The sequence below is a fragment of the Pezoporus wallicus genome, unplaced genomic scaffold (assembly GCF_028554395.1).
Source record: "Pezoporus wallicus isolate ANWC-B61680 ecotype Strahan unplaced genomic scaffold, APGP_CSIRO_Pwel_v1 contig_11592, whole genome shotgun sequence".
Taxonomy (NCBI): Eukaryota; Metazoa; Chordata; class Aves; order Psittaciformes; family Psittacidae; genus Pezoporus; species Pezoporus wallicus.
The window spans coordinates 353-24,210 of NW_026636676.1; the positions used below are offsets into that span (position 1 = coordinate 353).

The following is a 23,858-nucleotide window of genomic DNA, read 5'->3' on the forward strand; positions in this document are numbered from 1 at the left end:
CTATGGGTGCCCTTTGGGGGCCACCTGAATGCCCCCCAAGTGCCCCTTTGGGTGCCCTATGGGTTCCCTTTGGGTGCCCCTTGGGTGTCCCTTGGGTGCCCCTTAGGTGCCTCTTGGGTGCCCCCGAGTGCTCCTTGGGTGCCCCTTTGGGTGCTCCTTGGGTGCCCTTCGGGTGTCTTTTGGGTGCCCTTGGGTGCCCCTTGGGTGCCCCTTGGGTGCCCTTTGGGTGTCTTTTGGGTGCCCTTGGGTGCCCCTTTGGGTGCCCCTTGGGTGCTCCTTGGGTGCCCTTTGGGTGCTCCTTGGGTGCCCGTCGGGTGTCCTTTGGGTGCCCCTTGGGTGCCCTTTGGGTGCTCCTTGGGCGCCCTTTGGATGCCCTTGATGTCCTTTGGGTGTCCTTTGGGTACCCTGTGGGTGCCCATTGGATGCCCCTTTGGGTGCCCCTTGGGTGCCCCTTGGGTGCCCCTTGGGTGCCCCTTTGGGTGTCCCTTTGGATGCCCTTGATGTCCTTTGGGTGTCCTTTGGGTACCCTGTGGGTGCCCATTGGATGCCCCTTTGGGTGCCCCTTGGGTGCCCCTTTGGGTGCCCTTTGGGCGCCCTATGGGTGCCCCCCACGTCCCCGTTGCCCCTTAACTCCTTGGTGGACATCAGCGAGAGCGAGAACATCGCGGCGCTGCACAACCAGATCACGGCGCATGCCATCCTGGAGGTGAGCGCCATGGGCACCCATTGACACCCATGGGCACCCATTGACACCCATTGACATTCATTGACACCCACTGACAGCTATTGACTTTCATTGACACCCATTGACATCCATTGGACGCCCATTGACACCCATTGGTTTCCGTTGACACCTATTGACACTCGTTGGACATCCATTGACGCCCATTGACACCCATGGATACCCATTGTCATCCATTGACACCCATGGGTACCCATTGTCATCCATTATACTCATGGGTACCCATTGACAGCCATTGACACCCATGGATACCCATTGTCATCCATTGACACCCATGGATACCCATTGACAGCCATTGACACCCATGGATACCCGTTGACATCCATTGACACCCATTGACATCCACTGATGCCCATTGACACCCATTGAGAGCCACTGACATCCATTGACACCCATTGACACCCATTGAGAGCCACTGACATCCATTGACACCCATGGACACCCATTAACACACACTGATACCCATTGACGCCCATTGGCTCCCGTTGACACCTATTGACACCCATTGATACCCATTGACACACATTGACGCTCTTTGACACCCATTGACACCCATTGACCCCCACTGACACCCATTGTCGCCCATTGGCACCCATTGTCACCGACTGCCACCCACTAACCCTCACATCTGTTGTCATCCGTTGATACCCATTGTCGCTGTCACCCATTGGTACCCATTGACACCTCTTAATAGCCATTGACATCCGTTGTTATCCTTTGTCACCCGTTGATACCCATTGAGACCCATGGACACCCATCGATAGCCATTGACACCCATTGATAGCCATTGAAGCCCATTGAGACCCATTGACACCCGTTGATGTCCATTGACACCCGTTGAGAGCCATTGACACCCATTGACATCCATTGACACCCATTGACAGCCATTGACACCCATTGATACCCATGGACACCCATTGACATCTATTGATGCCCATTGACAGCCATTGACAGCCATTGATACCCATTGGCGCCCATTGACATTTATTGCCCATTAACACCCATTGACACCCATGGACACCCATTGACACCCATTGACATCCATTGACGCCCATTGACATCCATTGACGCCCATTGACAGCCATTGATACCCATGGACACCCATTGACATCTATTGATGCCCATTGACAGCCATTGACCCCATAGATACCCATTGGCGCCCATTGACATTCATTGACACCCATGGACACCCATTGACACTCATTGATATCCATTGACACCCTATTGACTTCTGTTGACATCCATTGACACCCGTTGGCCCATTGAGAGCCATTGACATCCATTGACGCCCATTGATACCCATTGACACCCATTGACGCCCATTGGCACCCATTGACACCCATTGACCCCCATTTCCCCCCCACCTCACGCTCTCCCCGCCCTCCCCAGCGCATGGAGCAGATGCTGGGCTCCTTCCAGAGCGACCTGAGCAGCATCAGCTCCGAGATCCGGACCCTGCAGGAGCAGTCGGTGGCCATGAACCTGCGGCTCCGCAACCGCCGCCTCGTGCGCCTCCACCTGGGCCAGCTCCTCGAGGAGCTCGTGGTGCCCGGCGCCATGATCAGGTTGGGGGGGGGGCTGACACCCATTGGGTCATGGGGTGGGGTTGGGATGGGGTGGAGGAGCCTTCGAGGTCAACGAGAACTTGGGGGAATCCATAGGGTCTTGGGATGGGTTGGGTTGGAGATGTCTTCAAGGTCATCTAGGGCTTGGTGACATCCATAGGGTCTTGGGATGGGTTGGGTTGGAGATGTCTTCAAGACCTTCTAGAGCCTGGTGTCATCCATTGGGTCATGGGATGGGTTGGGTTGGAGATGTCTTCAAGGTCATCTAGGGCTTGGTGACATCCATCGGGTCTTGGGATGGGTTGGGTTGGAGATGTCTTCAAGACCTTCTAGAGCCTGGTGTAATCCATTGGGTCATGGGATGGGTTGGGTTGGGTTGGAGATGTCTTCAAGGTCAACTAGAACTTGGTTTCACCCATAGGGTCTTGGGATGGGTTGGGTTGGAGATGTCTTCAAGGTCAACTGGTTGTTGTTGTTACCGTTAGGGTCTTGGGTTGGGTTGGGTTGGAGATGTCTTCAAGGTCAACTAGAACTTGGTTTCACCCATAGGGTCTTGGGTTGGGTTGGGTTGGAGGAGCTTTTGAGGTCATCTAGGGCTTGGTGACATCCATAGGGTCTTGGGATGGGTTGGGTTGGAGATGTCTTCAAGGTCAACTAGAACTTGGTTTCACCCATAGGGTCTTGGGATGGGTTGAGTTGGAGATGTCTTCAAGACCTTCTAGAGCCCTGTGTCATCCATTGGGTCTTGGGTTGGGTTGGGTTGGGTTGGAGGAGCCTTCGAGGTCATCTAGGGCTTGGTGGCGGCCGTAGGGTCTTGGGATGGGTTGGGTTGGAGATGTCTTCAAGGTCAACTAGAACTTGGTTTCTCCCATAGGGTCTTGGGATGGGTTGGGTTGGAAGAACCTTTGAGGTCATCTAGGGCCTGGTGGCATCCAAGACCTTGATGGTCTCCAAGACCCAACCCAACCCAATCCCATGATCCAAGGATGACCCCAAGGTTCCTTTCACCCCATTCCATGACCATTGAAGACCCCAAATCCCTTCTTCCATCCTCTGTGTCTTTGTTTCAAGCCAAGACCTCGATGGTCTCCATGATCCAACTCAACCCAACCCAATCCCATGATCCAAGGATGACCCCAAAGTTCCTTTCACCCCATTCCATGACCATTGAAGACCCCAAATCCCTTCTTCCATCCTCTGGGTCTTTGTTTCAAGCCAAGACCTCGATGGTCTCCAACGCTCCAACCCAACCCCACCGCCACGACCCTAGACCCATAACCAACTCCCCGATGATCCCATCCCTTCACCCATTCCTATCCCCGCTCAGCACCATCCTGGACGCGCCGGTGACGGAGCCGGCCTTCCTGGAGCAGCTGCAGGAACTCAATGGCAAGATCAACTCCGTCAAGGAGCAAGCGTTCCGCGACACCGTGGCCTGCGCCGACGTCCAACACGTCCTCGAGAAGCTCAAGATCAAGGTTGACCCCCAACCGTTAGGACCCATAGCAGACCCATAAGTGACCCATAGCACCCAATGGACCCCCAAAATCCCTCTTTTCTCCTTCCCCCCCCCCCCAAGGCCGTCACCAAGATCCGCGAGTTCATCCTCCAGAAGATCTACTCCTTCCGCAAGCCCATGACCAACTACCAGATCCCGCAGAACACGCTCCTCAAGTATAGGTGTGGGGCGGGCTCTATGGGGCTTCCAATGGGATCCATGGGGGGTTGGGGGATGATGTTGGGCTGGGATGATCCCCGACGTCGCCATGGCCGTGGGTAGGTTCTTCTACCAGTTCCTGGTGGGGCACGAGCGGGCCGTGGCGCAGGAGTTGCGCGAGCAGTACGTGGACACCATGGGCAAGGTCTACCTGTCCTACTTCAAGTCCTACACCAGCCGCCTCATGAAGATCCAGGTGGGTTATGGGGGGAGATGTGGGGTGGGGTTGGGGGTTTTGGGGTGGGTTTGGGGTGCTGGAGGTGGTTTTGGGGTGGTTTGGGGTGATTTTAGGCTGGTTTTGGGGTGGTTTTGGGTGGTTTGGGGTGGTTTTAGGCTGGTTTTGGGGCGGTTTTGGTTGGGTTTGGGGTGGTTGTGGGTGGTTTTGGTTTTGGGGTGGTTTTGGTTGGGTTTGGGGAGGTTGTGGGTGGTTTTGGTTTTGGGGTGGTTTTGGGGTGGTTTTGGCTGGTTTGGGGTGGTTTTGGTTGGGTTTGGGGTGGTTGTGGGTGGTTTTGGTTTTGGGGTGGTTTTGGGTGGTTTTGGGGTGGTTTTGGAGTGTTTTTGGGGTGTTTTGGGGTGGTTTTGGTTTTGGGGTGGTTTTGGCTGGTTTTGGGGTGGTTTTGGTTGGGTTTGGGGTGGTTGTGGGTGGTTTTGGTTTTGGGGTAGTTTTGGGTGGTTTTGGGGTGGTTTTGGTTGGGTTTGGGGTGGTTGTGGGTGGTTTTGGTTTTGGGGTGGTTTTGGGTGATTTTAGGCTGGTTGAGTTGGGTTTTGGGCTGTTTTGGGGTGGTTTGTGGGTTTGGGGTGGTTTTGGCTGGTTTTGGGGTGTGTTTGGGTGGTTTTGGGGTGGTTTTGGGTGGTTTTGGGGTGGTTTTGGTTGGTTTGGGGGTAGTTTTGGGGTGTTTTTGGGAGTTTTTGTGTCACTGATCCCTGTCCCCGCAGTACGAGGAGGTGGCCGACAAGGACGATCTCATGGGCGTGGAGGACACGGCCAAGAAAGGTTGATTCGAGCCTTTTTTGGGTCGATTTGGGGCATTTTTGGTCGATTTTTGGCTATCTGGGGTTGATTTGAGCCATTTTAGGGTCGATTTTGGTAATTTGGGATTAATTTGAGCCATTTTGGGGTCGATTTGGGGTATTTTTGGGTTGATTTTGGAGTATTTTGGGTCGACTTTGGGCTATTTTGGGTCAATTTGGGGCATTTTGGGGTCGATTTGGGGGTATTTTGGGTCGATTTTGGGCTATTTTCAGTTGATTTAACCTATTTTTTGGTCGATTTTTGGCTATTTTGGGTCGATTTTGGACTATTTTGGATCTATTTGGGGTTCTTTTTGATCGATTTTGGGCTATTTTGGGTTGATTTGAGCCATTTTTAGGTCCATTTTGGGCATTTTGGGGTCGATTTTGCGCTATTTGGGGGTATTTTGGGTCGATTTTGGGCTATTTTCGGTTGATTTAGGCTATTTTTTGGTCGATTTTGGGCTATTTTGAGTCGATTTTGGACTATTTTGGATCTATTTGGGGTTGTTTTCAATCGATTTTGGGTCGATTTTGGGGTATTTTGGGTCGATTTTGGGGTATTTTGGGCCGATTTGGGGGTATTTTGGGTCGATTTGTGGGTATTTTGGGCCGATTTGTTCCGTTTTGGGTGTATTTGGTCCGATTTTGGTGCTGAAGCCCTGTCTGTGGGGCAGGGTTCTTCTCGAAGGCGCCGCTGCGCTGCCGGAACACCGTCTTCACCCTGGGCAACCGCGGCTCCGTCATCGGCGCCGCCGAGCTCGAGGCGCCCATCCTGGTCCCGCACGCGGCCCAGAGGAGCGACACCAGGGTCAGCATTGGGGCGGCTATGGGGCAGCTATGGGGCTGCAGTCGGAGGGCAATGGGGGGACAATGGGGGGCAATGGGGCAGCAATGGGGGGAGAGTGGGGGCCAATGGGATGATTTTTGGGCCCAGAAGCTGATTTTTGGGCTCAGAAATGGTGTTTTTGGTGCCGGAAGCTCATTTTTGGGCTCAGAAATGGAGTTTTTGGTGCCGGAAGCTCATTTTTGGGCTCAGAAATGGTGTTTTTGGTGCCGGAAGCTCATTTTTGGGCTCAGAAGTGGTGTTTTTGGTGCCAGAAGGTTATTTTTGGGGTCAGAAACGGTGGTTTTCGTGCCGGAAGCTCATTTTTGGGCTCAGAAATGGTGGTTTTGGTGCTGGAAGCTCATTTTTGGGCTCAGAAGTGGTGTTTTTGGTGCCGGAAGCTCATTTTTGGGCTCAGAAATGGTGTTTTTGGTGCCAGAAGCTCATTTTTGGGCTCAGAAGTGGCGTTTTTGGTGCCGGAAGCTCATTCTTGGGCTCAGAAGTGGAGTTTTTGGTGCCGGAAGCTCATTTTTGGGCTCAGAAATGGTGTTTTTGGTGCCGGAAGCTCATTTTTGGGCTCAGAAATGGCGTTTTTGGTGCCGGAAGCTCATTCTTGGGCTCAGAAGTGGTGTTTTTGGTGCCAGAAGGTCATTTTTGGGCTCAGAAATGGCGTTTTTGGTGCCGGAAGCTCATTTTTGGGCTCAGAAATGGCGTTTTTGGTGCCGGAAGCTCATTTTTGGGCTCGGAAATGGTGTTTTTGGTGCCGGAAGCTCATTTTTGGGCTCAGAAATGGTGTTTTTGGTGCTGGAAGCTCATTTTTGGGCTCAGAAGTGGCGTTTTTGGTGCCGGAAGCTCATTTTTGGGCTCAGAAATGGCGTTTTTGGTGCCGGAAGCTCATTTTTGGGCTCAGAAATGGTGGTTTTGGTGCTGGAAGCTCATTTTTGGGCTCAGAAGTGGTGTTTTTGGTGCCGGAAGCTCATTTTTGGGCTCAGAAATGGTGTTTTTGGTGCCAGAAGCTCATTTTTGGGCTCAGAAGTGGCGTTTTTGGTGCCGGAAGCTCATTCTTGGGCTCAGAAGTGGAGTTTTTGGTGCCGGAAGCTCATTTTTGGGCTCAGAAATGGTGTTTTTGGTGCCGGAAGCTCATTTTTGGGCTCAGAAATGGTGTTTTTGGTGCCGGAAGCTCATTCTTGGGCTCAGAAGTGGTGTTTTTGGTGCCAGAAGGTCATTTTTGGGCTCAGAAATGGCGTTTTTGGTGCCAGAAGGTCATTTTTGGGCTCAGAAATGGCGTTTTTGGTGCCGGAAGCTCATTTTTGGGCTCAGAAATGGCGTTTTTGGTGCCGGAAGCTCATTTTTGGGCTCAGAAATGGTGTTTTTGGTGCCGGAAGCTCATTTTTGGGCTCAGAATTGGCGTTTTCGGTGCCGGAAGCTCATTTTTGGGCTCAGAAGTGGCGTTTTTGGTGCCGGAAGCTCATTTTTGGGCTCAGAAATGGCGTTTTTGGTGCCGGAAGCTCATTTTTGGGCTCTGAAATGGTGTTTTTGGTGCCGGAAGCTCATTTTTGGGCTCAGAATTGGCGTTTTCGGTGCCGGAAGCTCATTTTTGGGCTCAGAAGTGGCGTTTTTGGTGCCGGAAGCTCATTTTTGGGCTCAGAAATGGTGGTTTTGGTGCCGGAAGCTCATTTTTGGGCTCAGAAGTGGTGTTTTTGGTGCCGGAAGGTCATTTTTGGGCTCAGAAGTGGTGTTTTCGGTGCCGGAAGGTCATTTTTGGGCTCAGAAGTGGTGTTTTTGGTGCCGGAAGGTCATTTTTGGGCTCAGAAATGGCGTTTTTGGTGCCGGAAGCTCATTTTTGGGCTCAGAAGTGGCGTTTTTGGTGCCGGAAGCTCATTTTTGGGCTCAGAAATGGCGTTTTTGGTGCCGGAAGCTCATTTTTGGGCTCAGAAATGGTGTTTTTGGTGCCAGAAGGTCATTTTTGGGCTCAGAAGTGGTGTTTTTGGTGCCGGAAGGTCATTTTTGGGCTCAGAAGTGGTGTTTTTGGTGCCGGAAGGTCATTTTTGGGCTCAGAAATGGTGTTTTTGGTGCCGGAAGCTCATTTTTGGGCTCAGAAGTGGCGTTTTTGGTGCCGGAAGCTCATTTTTGGGCTCAGAAATGGCGTTTTTGGTGCCGGAAGCTCAGTTTTGGGCTCAGAAATGGTGTTTTTGGTGCCGGAAGCTCATTTTTGGGCTCAGAAATGGCGTTTTTGGTGCCGGAAGCTCAGTTTTGGGCTCAGAAATGGCGTTTTTGGGGCAGTACCCCTTCGAGGCCCTGTTCCGCTCCCAGCACTTCGCTCTCCTGGACAATTCCTGCCGGGAATTCCTTTTCCTCTGCGACTTCTTCCTGGTGACGGGCGCCGGCGCCCAGGAGCTCTTCAACAGCGTCATGGGCCGCACGCTCGCCATGTTCCTGGTGGGTGCTATGGGGCTGTGGGTCACAATGGTCCTCTATGGGGGCTATGGGGGCTGTGGGTCACAATGGTCCTCTATGGGGGCTATGGGGGCTGTGGGTCACAATGGTCCTCTATGGGGGCTGTGGGTCACAATGATCCTCTATGGGGGCTGTGGGGGCTGTGGGTCACAATGATCCTCTATGGGGGCTATGGGGGCTGTGGGTCACAATGATCCTCTATGGGGGCTATGGGGGCTGTGGGTCACAATGCTCCCCTATGGGGGCTGTGTGTCACAATGATCCTCTATGGGGGCTATGTGGGCTGTGGGTCACAATGCTCCCCTATGGGGGCTGTGGGTCACAATGCTCCTTGATGGGGGCTATGGGGGCTGTGGGTCACAATGCTCCCCTATGGGGGCTGTGTGTCGCAATGATCCTCTATGGGGGCTATGGGGGCTGTGGGTCACCATGCTCCCCTATGGGGGCTGTGGGTCACAATGATCCTCTATGGGGGCTGTGGGTCACAATGCTCCCCTATGGGGGCTGTGGGGGCTATGTGTCCCTGTGTTCTCCTATGGGGGCTATGGGTCCCAATGCTCCTCTATGGGGGCTATGGGGGCTATGGGTCCCAATGCTCCCCTATGGGGGCTATGGGTCCCAGTGTTCTCCCATGGGGGCTATGGGTCCCAATGCTCCCCTATGGGGGCTATGTGTCCCAATGCTCCTCTATGGGGGCTATGTGTCCCAATGCTCCTCTATGGGGGCTATGGGTCACAATGCTCCCCTATGGGGGCTATGTGTCCCAATGCTCCTCTATGGGGGCTATGGGTCCCAATGCTCCCCTATGGGGGCTATGGGGGCTATGGGTCCCAATGCCCCCCTATGGGTCCCAACGCCCCCCTATGGGTCCTGCAGAAGCACATGGACACCTACGTGAGCGCCTGCTACGACGCCATCGCCGTGTTCCTGTGCATCCACATCGTGCTCCGGTTCCGCACCATCATGGCCAAGAGGAACGTGCCGGCCGCGGACAGGTCCGGGCCCCACATCTATGGGGCTGACCCATGGATCTATAGGGAATGACCCCCATCCGTGGGGCGCGAGCCATGGATCCTTAGGGAATGACCTCAATCCATAGGGAGTGACCCCCACATCCATGGGGCGCGAACCATGCAGCCATAGGGAATGACCCCTATCCATAGGGAATGACCCCCATCCATGGGGCGCGAGCCATGGATCCATAGGGAATGACCCCCGGTCCATAGGGAATGACCCATGGGTCTATAGGGCACAACCCCCGGTCCATAGGGAATGACCCATGGGTCTATAGGGCACGACCCACAGTCCATAGGGAATGACACATGGATCCATAGGGAATGACCCGTGGATCTATAGGGCACGACCCCCGGTCCATAGGGAATGACCCATGGATCTATAGAGCACGAGCCATGGAGCCATAGGGAATGACCCCCATCCATAGGGAATGACCCCCATCCATAGGGCGTGACCCATAGATCCATAGGGAATGACCCGTGGATCTATAGGGCATGAGCCACGGAGCCATAGGGAATGACCCCTATCTATCGGGAATGACCCCCATCCATAGGGCGCGACCCATGGATCCATAGGGAGTGACCCCCAGTCCATAGGGAATGACCCCCATCCATAGGGCGCGACCCATGGATCCATAGGGAGTGACCCCCAGTCCATAGGGAATGACCCCCATCAATAGGGCACGACCCATGGATCCATAGGGAATGACCAATGGATCTATAGGGCACGACCCATGGATCCATAGGGAATGACCCATGGATCTATAGGGCACGACCCATGGATCCATAGGGAACGGCCCCATTCCCCCCCCCCCAGGTACTGGGATGCGCTCCTGGAGCTGCTGTGGCCCCGCTTCGAGCTCCTGCTGGAGCTGCACATCCAGAGCATCCGCAGCGCCGACCCCCAGCGCCTCGGCGGCCTGGAGACCCGGCCCCACTACGTGAGCGGCCCCGAAAACCCCACTTTTCACCCCAAAAAACACTTTATCGACCCCGAAAACCCCCCTTTTCACCCCAAAAAATGCTTTATCGACCCAAAAACCCCCCTTTTCACAACAAAAAACGCTTTATCGACCCCGAAAACACCCCTTTTCACCCCAAAAAACGCTTTATCCACCCCAAAAACCCCCCTTTTCACCCCAAAAAACGCTTTATCCACCCCAAAAACCCCCCTTTTCACCCCCAAAAACGATTTATCGACCCAAAACCACCCTTTTCACCCCAAAAACAGATTTATCGACACAAAACCACCCCTTTTCACCCCAAAAAACGCTTTACCGACTCAAAAACACCCCTTTTCACACCAAAAAACGCTTTATCGACCCCAAAACACCCCTTTTCACCCCCAAAAACGATTTATCGACCCTGAAAACACCAATTTTCACCCCAAAAAACGCTTTATCGACCCAAAACCACCCCTTTTCACCCAAAAAAACGCTTTATCGACCCAAAAACACCCCTTTTCACCCCAAAAAATGCTTTACCGACCCAAAAACACCCCTTTTCACCCCAAAAAACGCTTTATCCACCCCAAAACACCCCTTTTCACCCCAAAAAACGCTTTATCGACCCCCAAACACCCCTTTTCACCCCAAAAAACGCTTTATCCACCCCAAAAACGCCCCTTTTCACCCCCAAAAACACTTTATCGACCCGGAAAACACCCCTTTTCACCCCAAAAAACGCTTTACCGACCCCAAAAACACCCCTTTTCACCCCAAAAAACGCTTTATCGACCCCAAAACACCCCTTTTCACCCCCAAAAACGATTTATCGACCCCGAAAACACCAATTTTCACCCCAAAAAACGCTTTATCGACCCAAAAACACCCCACTTTTCACCCCAAAAAACGCTTTATCGACCCAAAAACACCCCTTTTCACCCCAAAAAACGCTTTACCGACCCAAAAACACCCCTTTTCACCCCAAAAAACGCTTTATCGACCCAAAAACACCCCTTTTTCACCCCCAAAAACACTTTATCAACCCGGAAAACCCCACTTTTCACCCCAAAAAACGCTTTATCGACCCAAAAACCCCCCTTTTCACCCCCAAAAACGATTTATCGACCCAAAAACACCCCTTTTCACCCCAAAAAACGCTTTACCGACTCAAAAACACCCCTTTTCACACCAAAAAACGCTTTATCGACCCCAAAAACCCCCCTTTTCACCCCAAAAAATGCTTTATCCACCCCAAAAACCCCCCTTTTCACCCCAAAAAACGCTTTATCGACCCCGAAAACACCCCTTTTCACCCCCAAAAACGATTTATCGACCCCGAAAACACCAATTTTCACCCCAAAAAACACTTTATCGACCCAAAACCACCCCTTTTCACCCCAAAAAACGCTTTACCGACCCAAAAACCCCCCTTTTCACCCCAAAAAATGCTTTATCGACCCAAAAACACCCCTTTTCACCCCCAAAAACACTTTATCGACCCGGAAAACACCCCTTTTCACCCCAAAAAACGCTTTATCCACCCCAAAAACACCCCTTTTCACCCCCAAAAACGCTTTATCGACCCAAAAACACCCATTTTCACCCCAAAAAACGCTTTATCGACCCAAAAACACCCATTTTCACCCAAAAAAACGCTTTATCGACCCAAAAACACCCCTTTTCACCCCAAAAAACGCTTTATCGACCCAAAAACCCCCTTTTCACCCCAAAAAACGCTTTATCGACCTGGAAAACACCCCTTTTCACCCCAAAAAACGCTTTATCGACCCAAAAACATCCCTTTTCACTCCAAAAAACGCTTTATCCACCCCAAAAACACCCCTTTTCACCCCAAAAAACGCTTTATCGACCCCGAAAACACCCCTTTTCACCCCAAAAAACGCTTTATCGACCCAAAAACATCCCTTTTCACTCCAAAAAACGCTTTATCCACCCAAAACCACCAATTTTCACCCCAAAAAACGCTTTATCCACCCAAAAAAACGCTTTACCGACCCAAAAACACCCCAAACCCTGCTTTTTCACCCCAAAACCCCCTTTTCCCCCTTCACTGACCCAAAACCCCCTTTTTCACCCCAAAACCCCCTTTCCCCCCCTTTATTGACCCCAAAACCCCGTTTTTCACCCAAAACCCCGTTTTTCACCCAAAACCCCCGTTTTTCACCCCAAACCCCCGTTTTTCTCCCAAAACCCCCGTTTTTCACCCAAAACCCCCTTTTTTCACCCCAAACCCCCATTTTTCACCCAAAACCCCCATTTTTCACCCAAAACCCCCGTTTTTCACCCCAAAACCCCCTTTTCCCCCCAGATCACGCGCCGTTACGCCGAGTTCTCCTCCGCCATCGTCAGCATCAACCAGACCTTCCCCAACGAGAGGACCCACGCGCTGCTGGGGCAGCTCCAGGTGGGGGGGACCCCAAAAACCCCATAGGGGACCCCAAAACCCCATTGGGGACCCTAAAACCCCATAGTGGACCCCAAAACCCCATAGTGGACCCTAAAACCCCATTGGGGACCCTAAAACCCCATTGGGACAACAAAACCCCATTGGAACCCAAAAATCCCATTGGGACCCCAAAACCCATTGGTGACCCCAAAACCCCATTGGGACCCCAAAAATCCCATTGGGACACCAAAAATCCCATTGGGACCCCAAAACCCCATGGGGACCCCAAAACCCCATTGGGACCCCAAAAATCCAATTGGGATCCCAAAAACCCCATTGGGACCCCAAAACCCCATTGGGACCCCAAAAATCCCATTGGGACCCCAAAACCCCATTGGGGACCCCAAAACCCCATTGGGACCCCAAAACCCCATTGGGGACCCCAAAACCCCATTGGGACCCTAAAACCCCATCGGGAATCCAAAAATCCCATTGGGACCCCAAAACCCCATTGGGGACCCTAAAATCCCATTGGGACCCCAAAACCCCATTGGGGACCCCAAAACCCCACTGGGACCCTAAAATCCCATAGGGGACCCCAAAACCCCATTAGGGACCCCAAAACCGCATTGGGGACCCTAAAACCCCATAGGGAAACCAAAAATCCCATTGGGACCCCAAAACCCCATAGGGGACCCTAAAACCCCATTGGGACCCCAAAACCCATTGGGGACACCAAAACCCCATTGGGACCCCAAAAACCCCATTGGGACCCCAAAAATCCCATTGGGAACCCCAAAACCCCATTGGGACCCCAAAAACCCCATTGGGACCCCAAAAATCCAATTGGGATCCCAAAAACCCCATTGGGACCCCAAAACCCCATTGGGACCCCAAAACCCCATTGGGACCCTAAAACCCCATCGGAATCCAAAAATCCCATTGGGACCCCAAAACCCCATTGGGGACCCTAAAATCCCATTGGGACCCCAAAACCCCATTGGGGACCCCAAAACCCCACTGGGACCCTAAAATCCCATAGGGGACCCCAAAACCCCATTAGGGACCCCAAAACCGCATTGGGGACCCTAAAACCCCATAGGGAATCCAAAAATCCCATTGGGACCCCAAAACCCCATAGGGGACCCTAAAACCCCATTGGGACCCCAAAACCCATTGGGGACACCAAAACCCCATTGGGACCCCAAAAACCCCATTGGGACCCCAAAAATCCCATTGGGAACCCCAAAACCCCATTGGGACCCCAAAAACCCCATTGGGACCCCAAAAATCCAATTGGGATCCCAAAAACCCCATTGGGACCCCAAAACCCCATTGGGACCCCAAAACCCCATTGGGACCCTAAAACCCCATCGGGAATCCAAAAATCCCATTGGGACCCCAAAACCCCATTGGGGACCCTAAAATCCCATTGGGACCCCAAAACCCCATTGGGGACCCCAAAACCCCACTGGGACCCTAAAATCCCATAGGGGACCCCAAAACCCCATTAGGGACCCCAAAACCGCCTTGGGGACCCGACAACACCATTGGGAACCCAAAAATCCCCTTGGGACCCCAAAACCCCATAGGGGACCCTAAAACCCCATTGGGACCCCAAAACCCATTGGGGACACCAAAACCCCATTGGGACCCCAAAAACCCCAACCCCAAAAATCCCATTGGGAACCCCAAAACCCCATTGGGACCCCAAAACCCCATTGGGACCCCAAAAATCCAATTGGGATCCCAAAAACCCCATTGGGACCCCAAAACCCCATTGGGACCCCAAAAATCCAATTGGGGACACCAAAACCCCATTGGGACCCCAAAAATCCCATTGGGACCCCAAAACCCCATTGGGGACCCCAAAACCCCATAGGGACTCCAAAAACCCCATTGGGACCCCTAAAACCCCATTGGGACCCCAAAACCCCATTGGGGACCCCAAAACCCATTTTATCCCCCCCCAACCCCATTGTTTCCCCTCCCCCCATTTTGGATGCCCCCTCCCCATTGTTTCCCCCCATCCCCCCCATTGACCCCCATCCCCCCCCATTGTTCCCCCATCTCCCCCATTGTTGCCCCCCATCCCCCCACATCCCCCCCATTGTTCCCCCCCATTGTTGCCCCCCATCTCCCCCATTGCCCCCCCATTCCCCCCATTGTTACCCCCCCATTGTTACCCCCCATTGTTCCCCCCCATCTCCCCCATTGCCCCCCATTCCCCCCATTGTTCCCCCCCATTGTTCCCCCCATCCCCCCCTTCCCCCCCATTGTCCCCCCACATTGTCCCCCCCATTGCCCCCCATTGTTCCCCCCATTGTTCCCCCCCATTATTCCCCCCATTGTTCCCCCCATTGTTCCCCCCATTGTTCCCCATTGTTCCCCCCCATCCCCCCCATTGTTCTTCCCCCATTGTTCCCCCCATTGTTCCCCCCATTGTTCCCACCCATTGTTCCCACCCATTGTCCCCCCCATTGTCCCCCCCATTGTTCCCCCCATCCCCCCATTGTTCCCCCCCATTGTTCCCCCCATTATTCCCCCCCATTGTTCCCCCCCATTGTTCCCCCCATCCCCCCATTCCCCCCATTGTTCCCCCCATTGTTCCCCCCATTGTCCCCCATTGTTCCCCATTGTCCCCCATTGTTCCCCATTGTCCCCCCCATCCCCCCCATTGCCCCCCCATTGTTCCCCATTGTCCCCCCCATCCCCCCCATTGCCCCCATTGTTCCCCCCATTGTCCCCCCCATCCCCCCCATTGTTCCCCATGGTCCCCCCCCATTGTTCCCCCCATTGCCCCCCATTGTCCCCCCCAAAGCTGGAAGTGGAGAACTTCGTCCTCCGCGTGGCCGCCGAGTTCCCGTCGCGCCGCCAGCAGCTCGTCTTCCTCATCAACAACTACGACATGATGCTGGGGGTCCTCATGGTGAGGAAAACCCCCCAAAACCCCCCCGCAGCCCCACGGGAACCCCAAAATCCAGAAGAGCCACCCCAAAATAGGGGGGGGGAGGGGGGTTTCGCCCCATCTTTTGACCCCCGACTTCAGGAACGCGCCGTGGAGGAGAGCAAAGAGGTGGAAGGCTTCCAGCAGCTCCTGGCGGCGCGCGCAGGTGGGTCCCCCTCCGGAGTAAGAGTCCCCCGTCCCCCCACCCCGTTTCCCCCCTCTTCTTTTGGCTCTAGGGGTCCCCCCTTTCAGTTTAAGGGTCCCCGTTTCAGTTTAGGGGTCACCATTTGTGTTTTGGGTCCACTTTGGCTTTAGGAGTCCCCCTTTCAGTTTAAGGGTCCCCCTTTCAGTTTAAAGGTCCCTCTTTGGCTTTAGGGGTCCCCCCTTTCAGTTTAAGGGTCCCCGTTTCAGTTTAGGGGTCACCATTTGTGTTTGGGGTCCACTTTGGCTTTAGGGGTCCCCCTTTCAGTTTAAGGGTCCCCCTTTCAGTTTAAAGGTCCCTCTTTGGCTTTAGGGGTCCCCCCTTTCAGTTTAAGGGTCCCCGTTTCAGTTTAGGGGTCACCATTTGTGTTTGGGGTCCACTTTGGCTTTAGGGGTCCCCCTTTCAGTTTAAGGGTCCCCCTTTCAGTTTAGGGTCCCCCTTTCAGTTTAGGGGTCCCCCCTTCAGTTTAAGGGTCCCCGTTTCAGTTTAGGGGTCACCATTTGTGTTTGGGGTCCACTTTGGCTTTAGGGGTCTCCCTTTGGCTTTAGGGGTCCCCCCTTTCAGTTTAAGGGTCCCCGTTTCAGTTTAGGGGTCACCATTTGTGTTTGGGGTCCACTTTGGCTTTAGGAGTCCCCCTTTCAGTTTAAGGGTCCCCCTTTCAGTTTAGGGTCCCCCTTTCAGTTTAGGGGTCCCCCCTTCAGTTTAAGGGTCCCCGTTTCAGTTTAGGGGTCACCATTTGTGTTTGGGGTCCACTTTGGCTTTAGGAGTCCCCCTTTCAGTTTAAGGGTCCCCCTTTCAGTTTAAAGGTCCCTCTTTGGCTTTAGGGGTCCCCCCTTTCAGTTTAAGGGTCCCCGTTTCATAAGGGTCCCTGTTTCAGTTTAGGGGTCACCATATGAGTTTGGGGTCCACTTTGGCTTCAGGGGTCTCCCTATGGCTATATGGGTCCCCCTTTCAGTTTAAGGGTCCCCCCTTCAGTTTAGGGGTCCCCCCTTCAGTTTAAGGGTCCCCGTTTCAGTTTAGGGGTCACCATTTGTGTTTGGGGTCCACTTTGGCTTTAGGGGTCTCCCTTTGGCTTTAGGGGTCCCCCCTTCAGTTTAAGGGTCCCCGTTTCAGTTTAGGGGTCACCATTTGTGTTTGGGGTCCACTTTGGCTTTAGGGGTCTCCCTTTGGCTTTAGGGGTCCCCCTTTCAGTTTAAGGGTCCCCGTTTCAGTTTAGGGGTCACCATTTGTGTTTGGGGTCCACTTTGGCTTTAGGAGTCCCCCTTTCAGTTTAACGGTCCCCCTTTCAGTTTAAAGGTCCCTCTTTGGCTTTAGGGGTCCCCCCTTTCAGTTTAAGGGTCCCTGTTTCAGTTTAGGGGTCACCATTTGTGTTTGGGGTCCACTTTGGCTTTAGGGGTCTCCCTTTCAGTTTAAGGGTCCCCCTTTCAGTTTAGGGTCCCCCTTTCAGTTTAGGGGTCCCCCCTTCAGTTTAAGGGTCTCCGTTTCAGTTTAGGGGTCACCATTTGTGTTTGGGGTCCACTTTCGTTTCAGGGGTCTCCCTTTGGCTTTAGGGGTCCCCCGTTCAGTTTAAGGGTCCCCCTTTCAATTTATGGGTCCCCCTCTCAGTTTAAGGGCCCCTCTTTGGCTTTAGGAGTCCCCCTTTAAGTTTAAGGGTCCCCATTTTAGTTTAGGGGTCACCATTTGCGTTTGGGGTCCCCTTTGGCTTTAGGGGTCCCCCCTTCAGTTTAAGGGTCCCCATTTCAGTTTAGGGGTCACCATTTGTGTTTGGGGTCCACTTTGGCTTCAGGGGTCTCCCTTTGGCTTTAGGGGTCCCCCTTTCAGTTTAAGGGTCCCCCTTTCAATTTATGGGTCCCCCTTTCAGTTTAAGGGCCCCTCTTTGGCTTTAGGGGTCCCCCCTTCAGTTTAAGGGTCCCCCTTTGCGTTTGGGGTCCCCTTTGGCTTCATGGGTCACCCTTTCAGCTTAGGGGTCCCCCTTTCAGTTTAGGGGTCCCCCCTTTCAGTTTAAGGGTCCCCTTTGGCTTCATGGGTCCCTCTTTCAGTTTAAGGGTCCCCCTTCAGTTTAGAGGTCCCCCTTCAGTTTAAGGGTCCCCGTTTCAGTTTAGGGGTCACCATTTGCGTTTGGGGTCCACTTTGGCTTTAGGGGTCCCCCTTTTCAGTTTACAGGTCCCCCTTTCAGTTTAAGGGTCCCTCTTTGGCTTTAGGGGTCCCCCCTTCAGTTTAGGGGTCCCCCTTTCAGTTTAAGGGTCCCTCTTTGGCTTTAGGGGTCCCCCTTTCAGTTCAAGGGTCCCTCTTTGGCTTTAGGGGTCCCCCTTTCAGTTTAAGGGTCCCCCTTTCACTTTGGGAGTCACTATTTGCATTCGGGGTCCCTTTTGGCTTTAGGGGTCCCCCTTTCAGTTTAAGGGTCCCTCTTTGTCTTTAGGGGTCCCCCCTTCAGTTTAAGGCTCCCCATTTCACTTTAGGGGTCCCCCATTCAGTGTAAGGGTCCCCCTTTGCGTTTAGGAATCCCCCTTTCACATTAAGAGCCCCCGTTTCACATTAGGGCTCCCCCTTTGCCTTTAGGAGTCCCCCTTTCACATTAAGAGCCCCCGTTTCACATTAAGGCTCCCCTTTTGCCTTTAGGAGTCCCCCTTTCACATTAAGAGTCCCCTTTCCCCATAGGAGTTCATCGAGGAGCTCCTGGCCCCCCCCTTTGGGGGCATGATCGCCTTCGTCAAGGAGGCCGAGGCCCTGCTGGAGAAGGGGCAAGGGGAGCGGCTGCGTGGGGAGGAAGGTGATGCCCCACGGATATTGGGGTCGCCCCATTGATTCCATGGGGTGATGGGGGGGTGGGTGTCCCGTGGGGATTGGGGTCGCCCCATTGATTCCATGGGGTGATGGGGGGGGGGGGGGGGTGTGTCCTGTGGGGATTGGGGTCGCCCCATTGATTCCGTGGGGTGATGGGGGGGGGGGTGTCCTGTGGGGATTGGGGTCGCCCCATTGATTCCATGGGGTGATGGGGGGGGTGGGGGGTGTCCGGTGGGGATTGGGGTTGCCCCATTGATTCCGTGGGGTGATGGGGGGGTGGGGTGTCCCGTGGGGATTGGGGTCGCCCCATTGATTCCATGGGGTGATTGGGGGGGGGGGGGGTGTCCCGTGGGGATTGGGGTTCCCCCATTGCTTCAACCCCATGGGCATTGGGCTCCGCCCCATAGCATCCATGGGGTGATGGTGATGTGAGGTCCCCCCCTCTGCCCCATAGCATCCATGGGGTGATGGTGATGTGGGGCAGGGGGTCCTGACCCCTCCCCCCGTTGTGCCCCATAGCATCCCTATGGTGCTGATGATGTGTGTCCCTCTCTGCCCCATAGCATCCCTATGGTGCCGATGATGTGGGTCCCTCTCTGCCCCATAGCATCCCTATGGTGCCGATGATGTGGGGTCCTCACTGCCCCATAGCATCCCTATGGTGCTGATGATGTGGGTCCCTCTATGCCCCATAGCATCCCTATGGTGCTGATGATGTGGGGTCCTCTCTGCCCCATAGCATCCCTATGGTGCCGATGATGTGGGGCAGAGGGTCCTGACCCCCCCCCGTTGTGCCCCATAGCATCCCTATGGTGCCGATGATGTGGGGTCCTCACTGCCCCATAGCATCCCTATGGTGCCGATGATGTGGGGTCCTCTCTGCCCCATAGCATTCCTATGGTGCCGATGATGTGGGGTCCTCACTGCCCCATAGCATCCCTATGGTGCCGATGATGTGGGGTCCTCACTGCCCCATAGCATCCCTATGGTGCCGATGATGTGGGGCAGGGGGTCCTGACCCCTCCCCCCGTTGTGCCCCATAGCATCCCTATGGTGCCGATGATGTGGGTCCCTCTCTGCCCCATAGCATCCCTATGGTGCCGATGATGTGGGGTCCTCTCTGCCCCATAGCATCCCTATGGTGCCGATGATGTGGGGCAGGGGATCCTGACCCCTCCCCCCGTTGTGCCCCATAGCATCCCTATGGTGCCGATGATGTGGGGTCCTCACTGCCCCATAGCATCCCTATGGTGCCGATGATGTGGGGCAGAGGGTCCTGACCCCCCCCCGTTGTGCCCCATAGCATCCCTATGGTGCCGATATGTGGGGTCCTCACTGCCCCATAGCATCCCTATGGTGATGATGTGGGGTCCTCACTGCCCCATAGCATCCCTATGGTGCCGATGATGTGGGGCAGGGGATCCTGACCCCTCCCCGTTGTGCCCCATAGCCTCCCTATGGTGATGGCGATGTGGGGTCCTCACTGCCCCATAGCATCCCTATGGTGCCGATGATGTGGGGTCCTCTCTGCCCCATAGCATCCTTGTTGTGATGGCAATGTGGGGTCCCTCTCTGCCCCATAGCATCCCTATGGTGCCGATGATGTGGGTCCCTCTCTGCCCCATAGCATCCCTATGGTGCCGATGATGTGGGGTCCTCACTGCCCCATAGCATCCCTATGGTGCCGGTGATGTGGGTCCCTCTCTGCCCCATAGCATCCCTATGGTGCTGATGATGTGGGTCCCTCTCTGCCCCATAGCATCCCTATGGTGCTGATGATGTGGGGTCCTCACTGCCCCATAGCATCCCTATGGTGCCGATGATGTGGGGTCCTCACTGCCCCATAGCATCCCTATGGTGCCGATGATGTGGGGTCCTCACTGCCCCATAGCATCCCTATGGTGCCGATGATGTGGGGTCCTCTCTGCCCCATAGCATCCCTATGGTGATGGTGATGTGGGGTCCTCTCTGCCCCATAGCATCCTTGTTGTGATGGCGATGTGGGGTCCTCACTGCCCCATAGCATCCTTGTTGTGATGGCAATGTGGGGTCCTCACTGCCCCATAGCATCCCTATGGTGCTGATGATGTGGGGTCCTCACTGCCCCATAGCATCCCTATGGTGCTGATGATGTGGGTCCCTCTCTGCCCCATAGCATCCCTATGGTGCCGATGATGTGGGGCAGGGGGTCCTGATCTCTGTCTCTCCTCACTGCCCCATAGCATCCCTATGGTGCTGATGATGTGGGTCCCTCACTGCCCCATAGCATCCCTATGGTGCCGATGATGTGGGGCAGGGGGTCCTGATCTCTGTCTCTCCTCACTGCCCCATAGCATCCCTATGGTGCTGATGATGTGGGGTCCTCACTGCCCCATAGCATCCCTATGGTGCTGATGATGTGGGGTCCTCACTGCCCCATAGCATCCCTATGGTGCCGATGATGTGGGGTCCTCACTGCCCCATAGCATCCCTATGGTGCTGATGATGTGGGGTCCTCACTGCCCCATAGCATCCCTATGGTGCCGATGATGTGGGGTCCTCACTGCCCCATAGCATCCCTATGGTGCCGATGATGTGGGGTCCTCTCTGCCCCATAGCATCCCTATGGTGCCGATGATGTGGGTCCCTCTCTGCCCCATAGCATCCCTATGGTGCTGATGATGTGGGGGCCCTCTCTGCCCCATAGCATCCCTATGGTGCTGATGATGTGGGGCAGGGGATCCTGACCCCTCCCCCCGTTGTGCCCCATAGCATCCCTATGGTGCCGATGATGTGGGTCCCTCACTGCCCCATAGCATCCCTATGGTGCCGATGATGTGGGGTCCTCTCTGCCCCATAGCATCCCTATGGTGCTGATGATGTGGGTCCCTCTCTGCCCCATAGCATCCCTATGGTGCTGATGATGTGGGGTCCTCACTGCCCCATAGCATCCCTATGGTGCCGATGATGTGGGGTCCTCACTGCCCCATAGCATCCCTATGGTGCCGATGATGTGGGGTCCTCTCTGCCCCATAGCATCCCTATGGTGCCGATGATGTGGGGTCCTCTCTGCCCCATAGCATCCCTATGGTGCCGATGATGTGGGGTCCTCACTGCCCCATAGCATCCCTATGGTGCTGATGATGTGGGGTCCTCACTGCCCCATAGCATCCCTATGGTGCCGATGATGTGGGGTCCTCTCTGCCCCATAGCATCCCTATGGTGATGATGATGTGGGGTCCTCTCTGCCCCATAGCATCCCTTGTTGTGATGCGATGTGGGGTCCTCACTGCCCCATAGCATCCTTGTTGTGATGGCAATGTGGGGTCCTCACTGCCCCATAGCATCCCTATGGTGCTGATGATGTGGGGTCCTCACTGCCCCATAGCATCCCTATGGTGCTGATGATGTGGGTCCCTCTCTGCCCCATAGCATCCCTATGGTGCCGATGATGTGGGGCAGGGGGTCCTGATCTCTGTCTCTCCTCACTGCCCCATAGCATCCCTATGGTGCTGATGATGTGGGTCCCTCACTGCCCCATAGCATCCCTATGGTGCCGATGATGTGGGTCAGGCGGTCCTGATCACAGTCTCTCCTCACTGCCCCATAGCGTCCATATGGTGCTGATGATGTGGGGTCCTCACTGCCCCATAGCATCCCTATGGTGCTGATGATGTGGGGTCCTCACTGCCCCATAGCATCCCTATGGTGCCGATGATGTGGGGTCCTCACTGCCCCATAGCATCCCTATGGTGCCGATGATGTGGGGTCCTCACTGCCCCATAGCATCCCTATGGTGCCGATGATGTGGGGTCCTCACTGCCCCATAGCATCCCTATGGTGCCGATGATGTGGGGTCCTCTCTGCCCCATAGCATCCCTATGGTGCCGATGATGTGGGTCCCTCTCTGCCCCATAGCATCCCTATGGTGCTGATGATGTGGGGTCCTCACTGCCCCATAGCATCCCTATGGTGCCGATGATGTGGGTCCCTCTCTGCCCCATAGCATCCCTATGGTGATGATGATGTGGGGTCCCTCTCTGCCCCATAGCATCCCTATGGTGCCGATGATGTGGGTCCCTCTCTGCCCCATAGCATCCCTATGGTGCTGATGATGTGGGGTCCTCACTGCCCCATAGCATCCCTATGGTGCCGATGATGTGGGGTCCTCTCTGCCCCATAGCATCCCTATGGTGCCGATGATGTGGGGTCCTCTCTGCCCCATAGCATCCCTATGGTGCCGATGATGTGGGGTCCTCTCTGCCCCATAGCATCCCTATGGTGCTGATGATGTGGGGTCCTCACTGCCCCATAGCATCCCTATGGTGCTGATGATGTGGGTCCCTCTATGCCCCATAGCATCCCTATGGTGCCGATGATGTGGGGTGCCGATGATGTGGGGTCCTCTCTGCCCCATAGCATCCCTATGGTGCTGATGATGTGGGGTCCTCTATGCCCCATAGCATCCCTATGGAGCCGATGATGTGGGGTCCTCTCTGCCCCATAGCATCCCTATGGTGCCGATGATGTGGGTCCCTCTCTGCCCCATAGCATCCCTATGGTGCCGATGATGTGGGGTCCTCACTGCCCCATAGCATCCCTATGGTGCCGATGATGTGGGGTCCTCTCTGCCCCATAGCATCCCTATGGTGCCGATGATGTGGGTCCCTCTCTGCCCCATAGCATCCCTATGGTGCCGATGATGTGGGGTCCTCTCTGCCCCATAGCATCCCTATGGTGCCGATGATGTGGGGTCCTCTCTGCCCCATAGCATCCCTATGGTGCTGATGATGTGGGGGCCCTCTCTGCCCCATAGCATCCCTATGGTGCTGATGATGTGGGGTCCTCTCTGCCCCATAGCATCACTATGGTGCTGATGATGTGGGGTCCTCACTGCCCCATAGCATCCCTATGGTGCTGATGATGTGGGGTCCTCACTGCCCCATAGCATCCCTATGGTGCCGATGATGTGGGGCAGGGGATCCTGACCCCTCCCCCCGTTGTGCCCCATAGGCCGCGTGACGCAGGTGGCGCGGGGCTTCGCGGGGGGCTGGCGGGGGGCGGTGGAGGCGCTGAGCAGGGAGGTGATGAATTCCTGCAGCAACTTCCGGACCGGCACCGGCATCATCCAGGTGGGGGGAGGGGAGGGGACACATGGGGGTCAATGGGGGAGGGGGGGAACCCATTGGGGTCAATGGGGGAGGGGAACCCATTGGGGTCAATGGGGGAGGGGGGATCGCATTGGGGGTCAATGGGGGAGGGGA

The 23,858-nt window shown here is 54.9% G+C and overlaps 1 protein-coding gene across 1 annotated transcript; it reads left to right on the top strand.

The window, feature by feature from the left end:
* Nucleotides 1-700: 700 nt before the first annotated feature.
* VPS52 (VPS52 subunit of GARP complex) lies at nucleotides 701-23,726 on the top strand (the record flags this gene model as incomplete). Its single annotated transcript, XM_057401190.1, has 15 exons — nucleotides 701-706; nucleotides 2,132-2,307; nucleotides 3,635-3,785; nucleotides 3,887-3,987; nucleotides 4,088-4,220; nucleotides 4,961-5,018; nucleotides 5,713-5,846; nucleotides 8,145-8,300; nucleotides 9,195-9,313; nucleotides 10,149-10,272; nucleotides 12,605-12,700; nucleotides 15,504-15,611; nucleotides 15,732-15,812; nucleotides 18,490-18,601; nucleotides 23,608-23,726. Coding segments are annotated over exons 2-15 (1,665 nt in total), but the record flags the coding sequence as incomplete, so codon positions are not given.
* Between the last annotated feature and the right edge of the window lie 132 nt (nucleotides 23,727-23,858).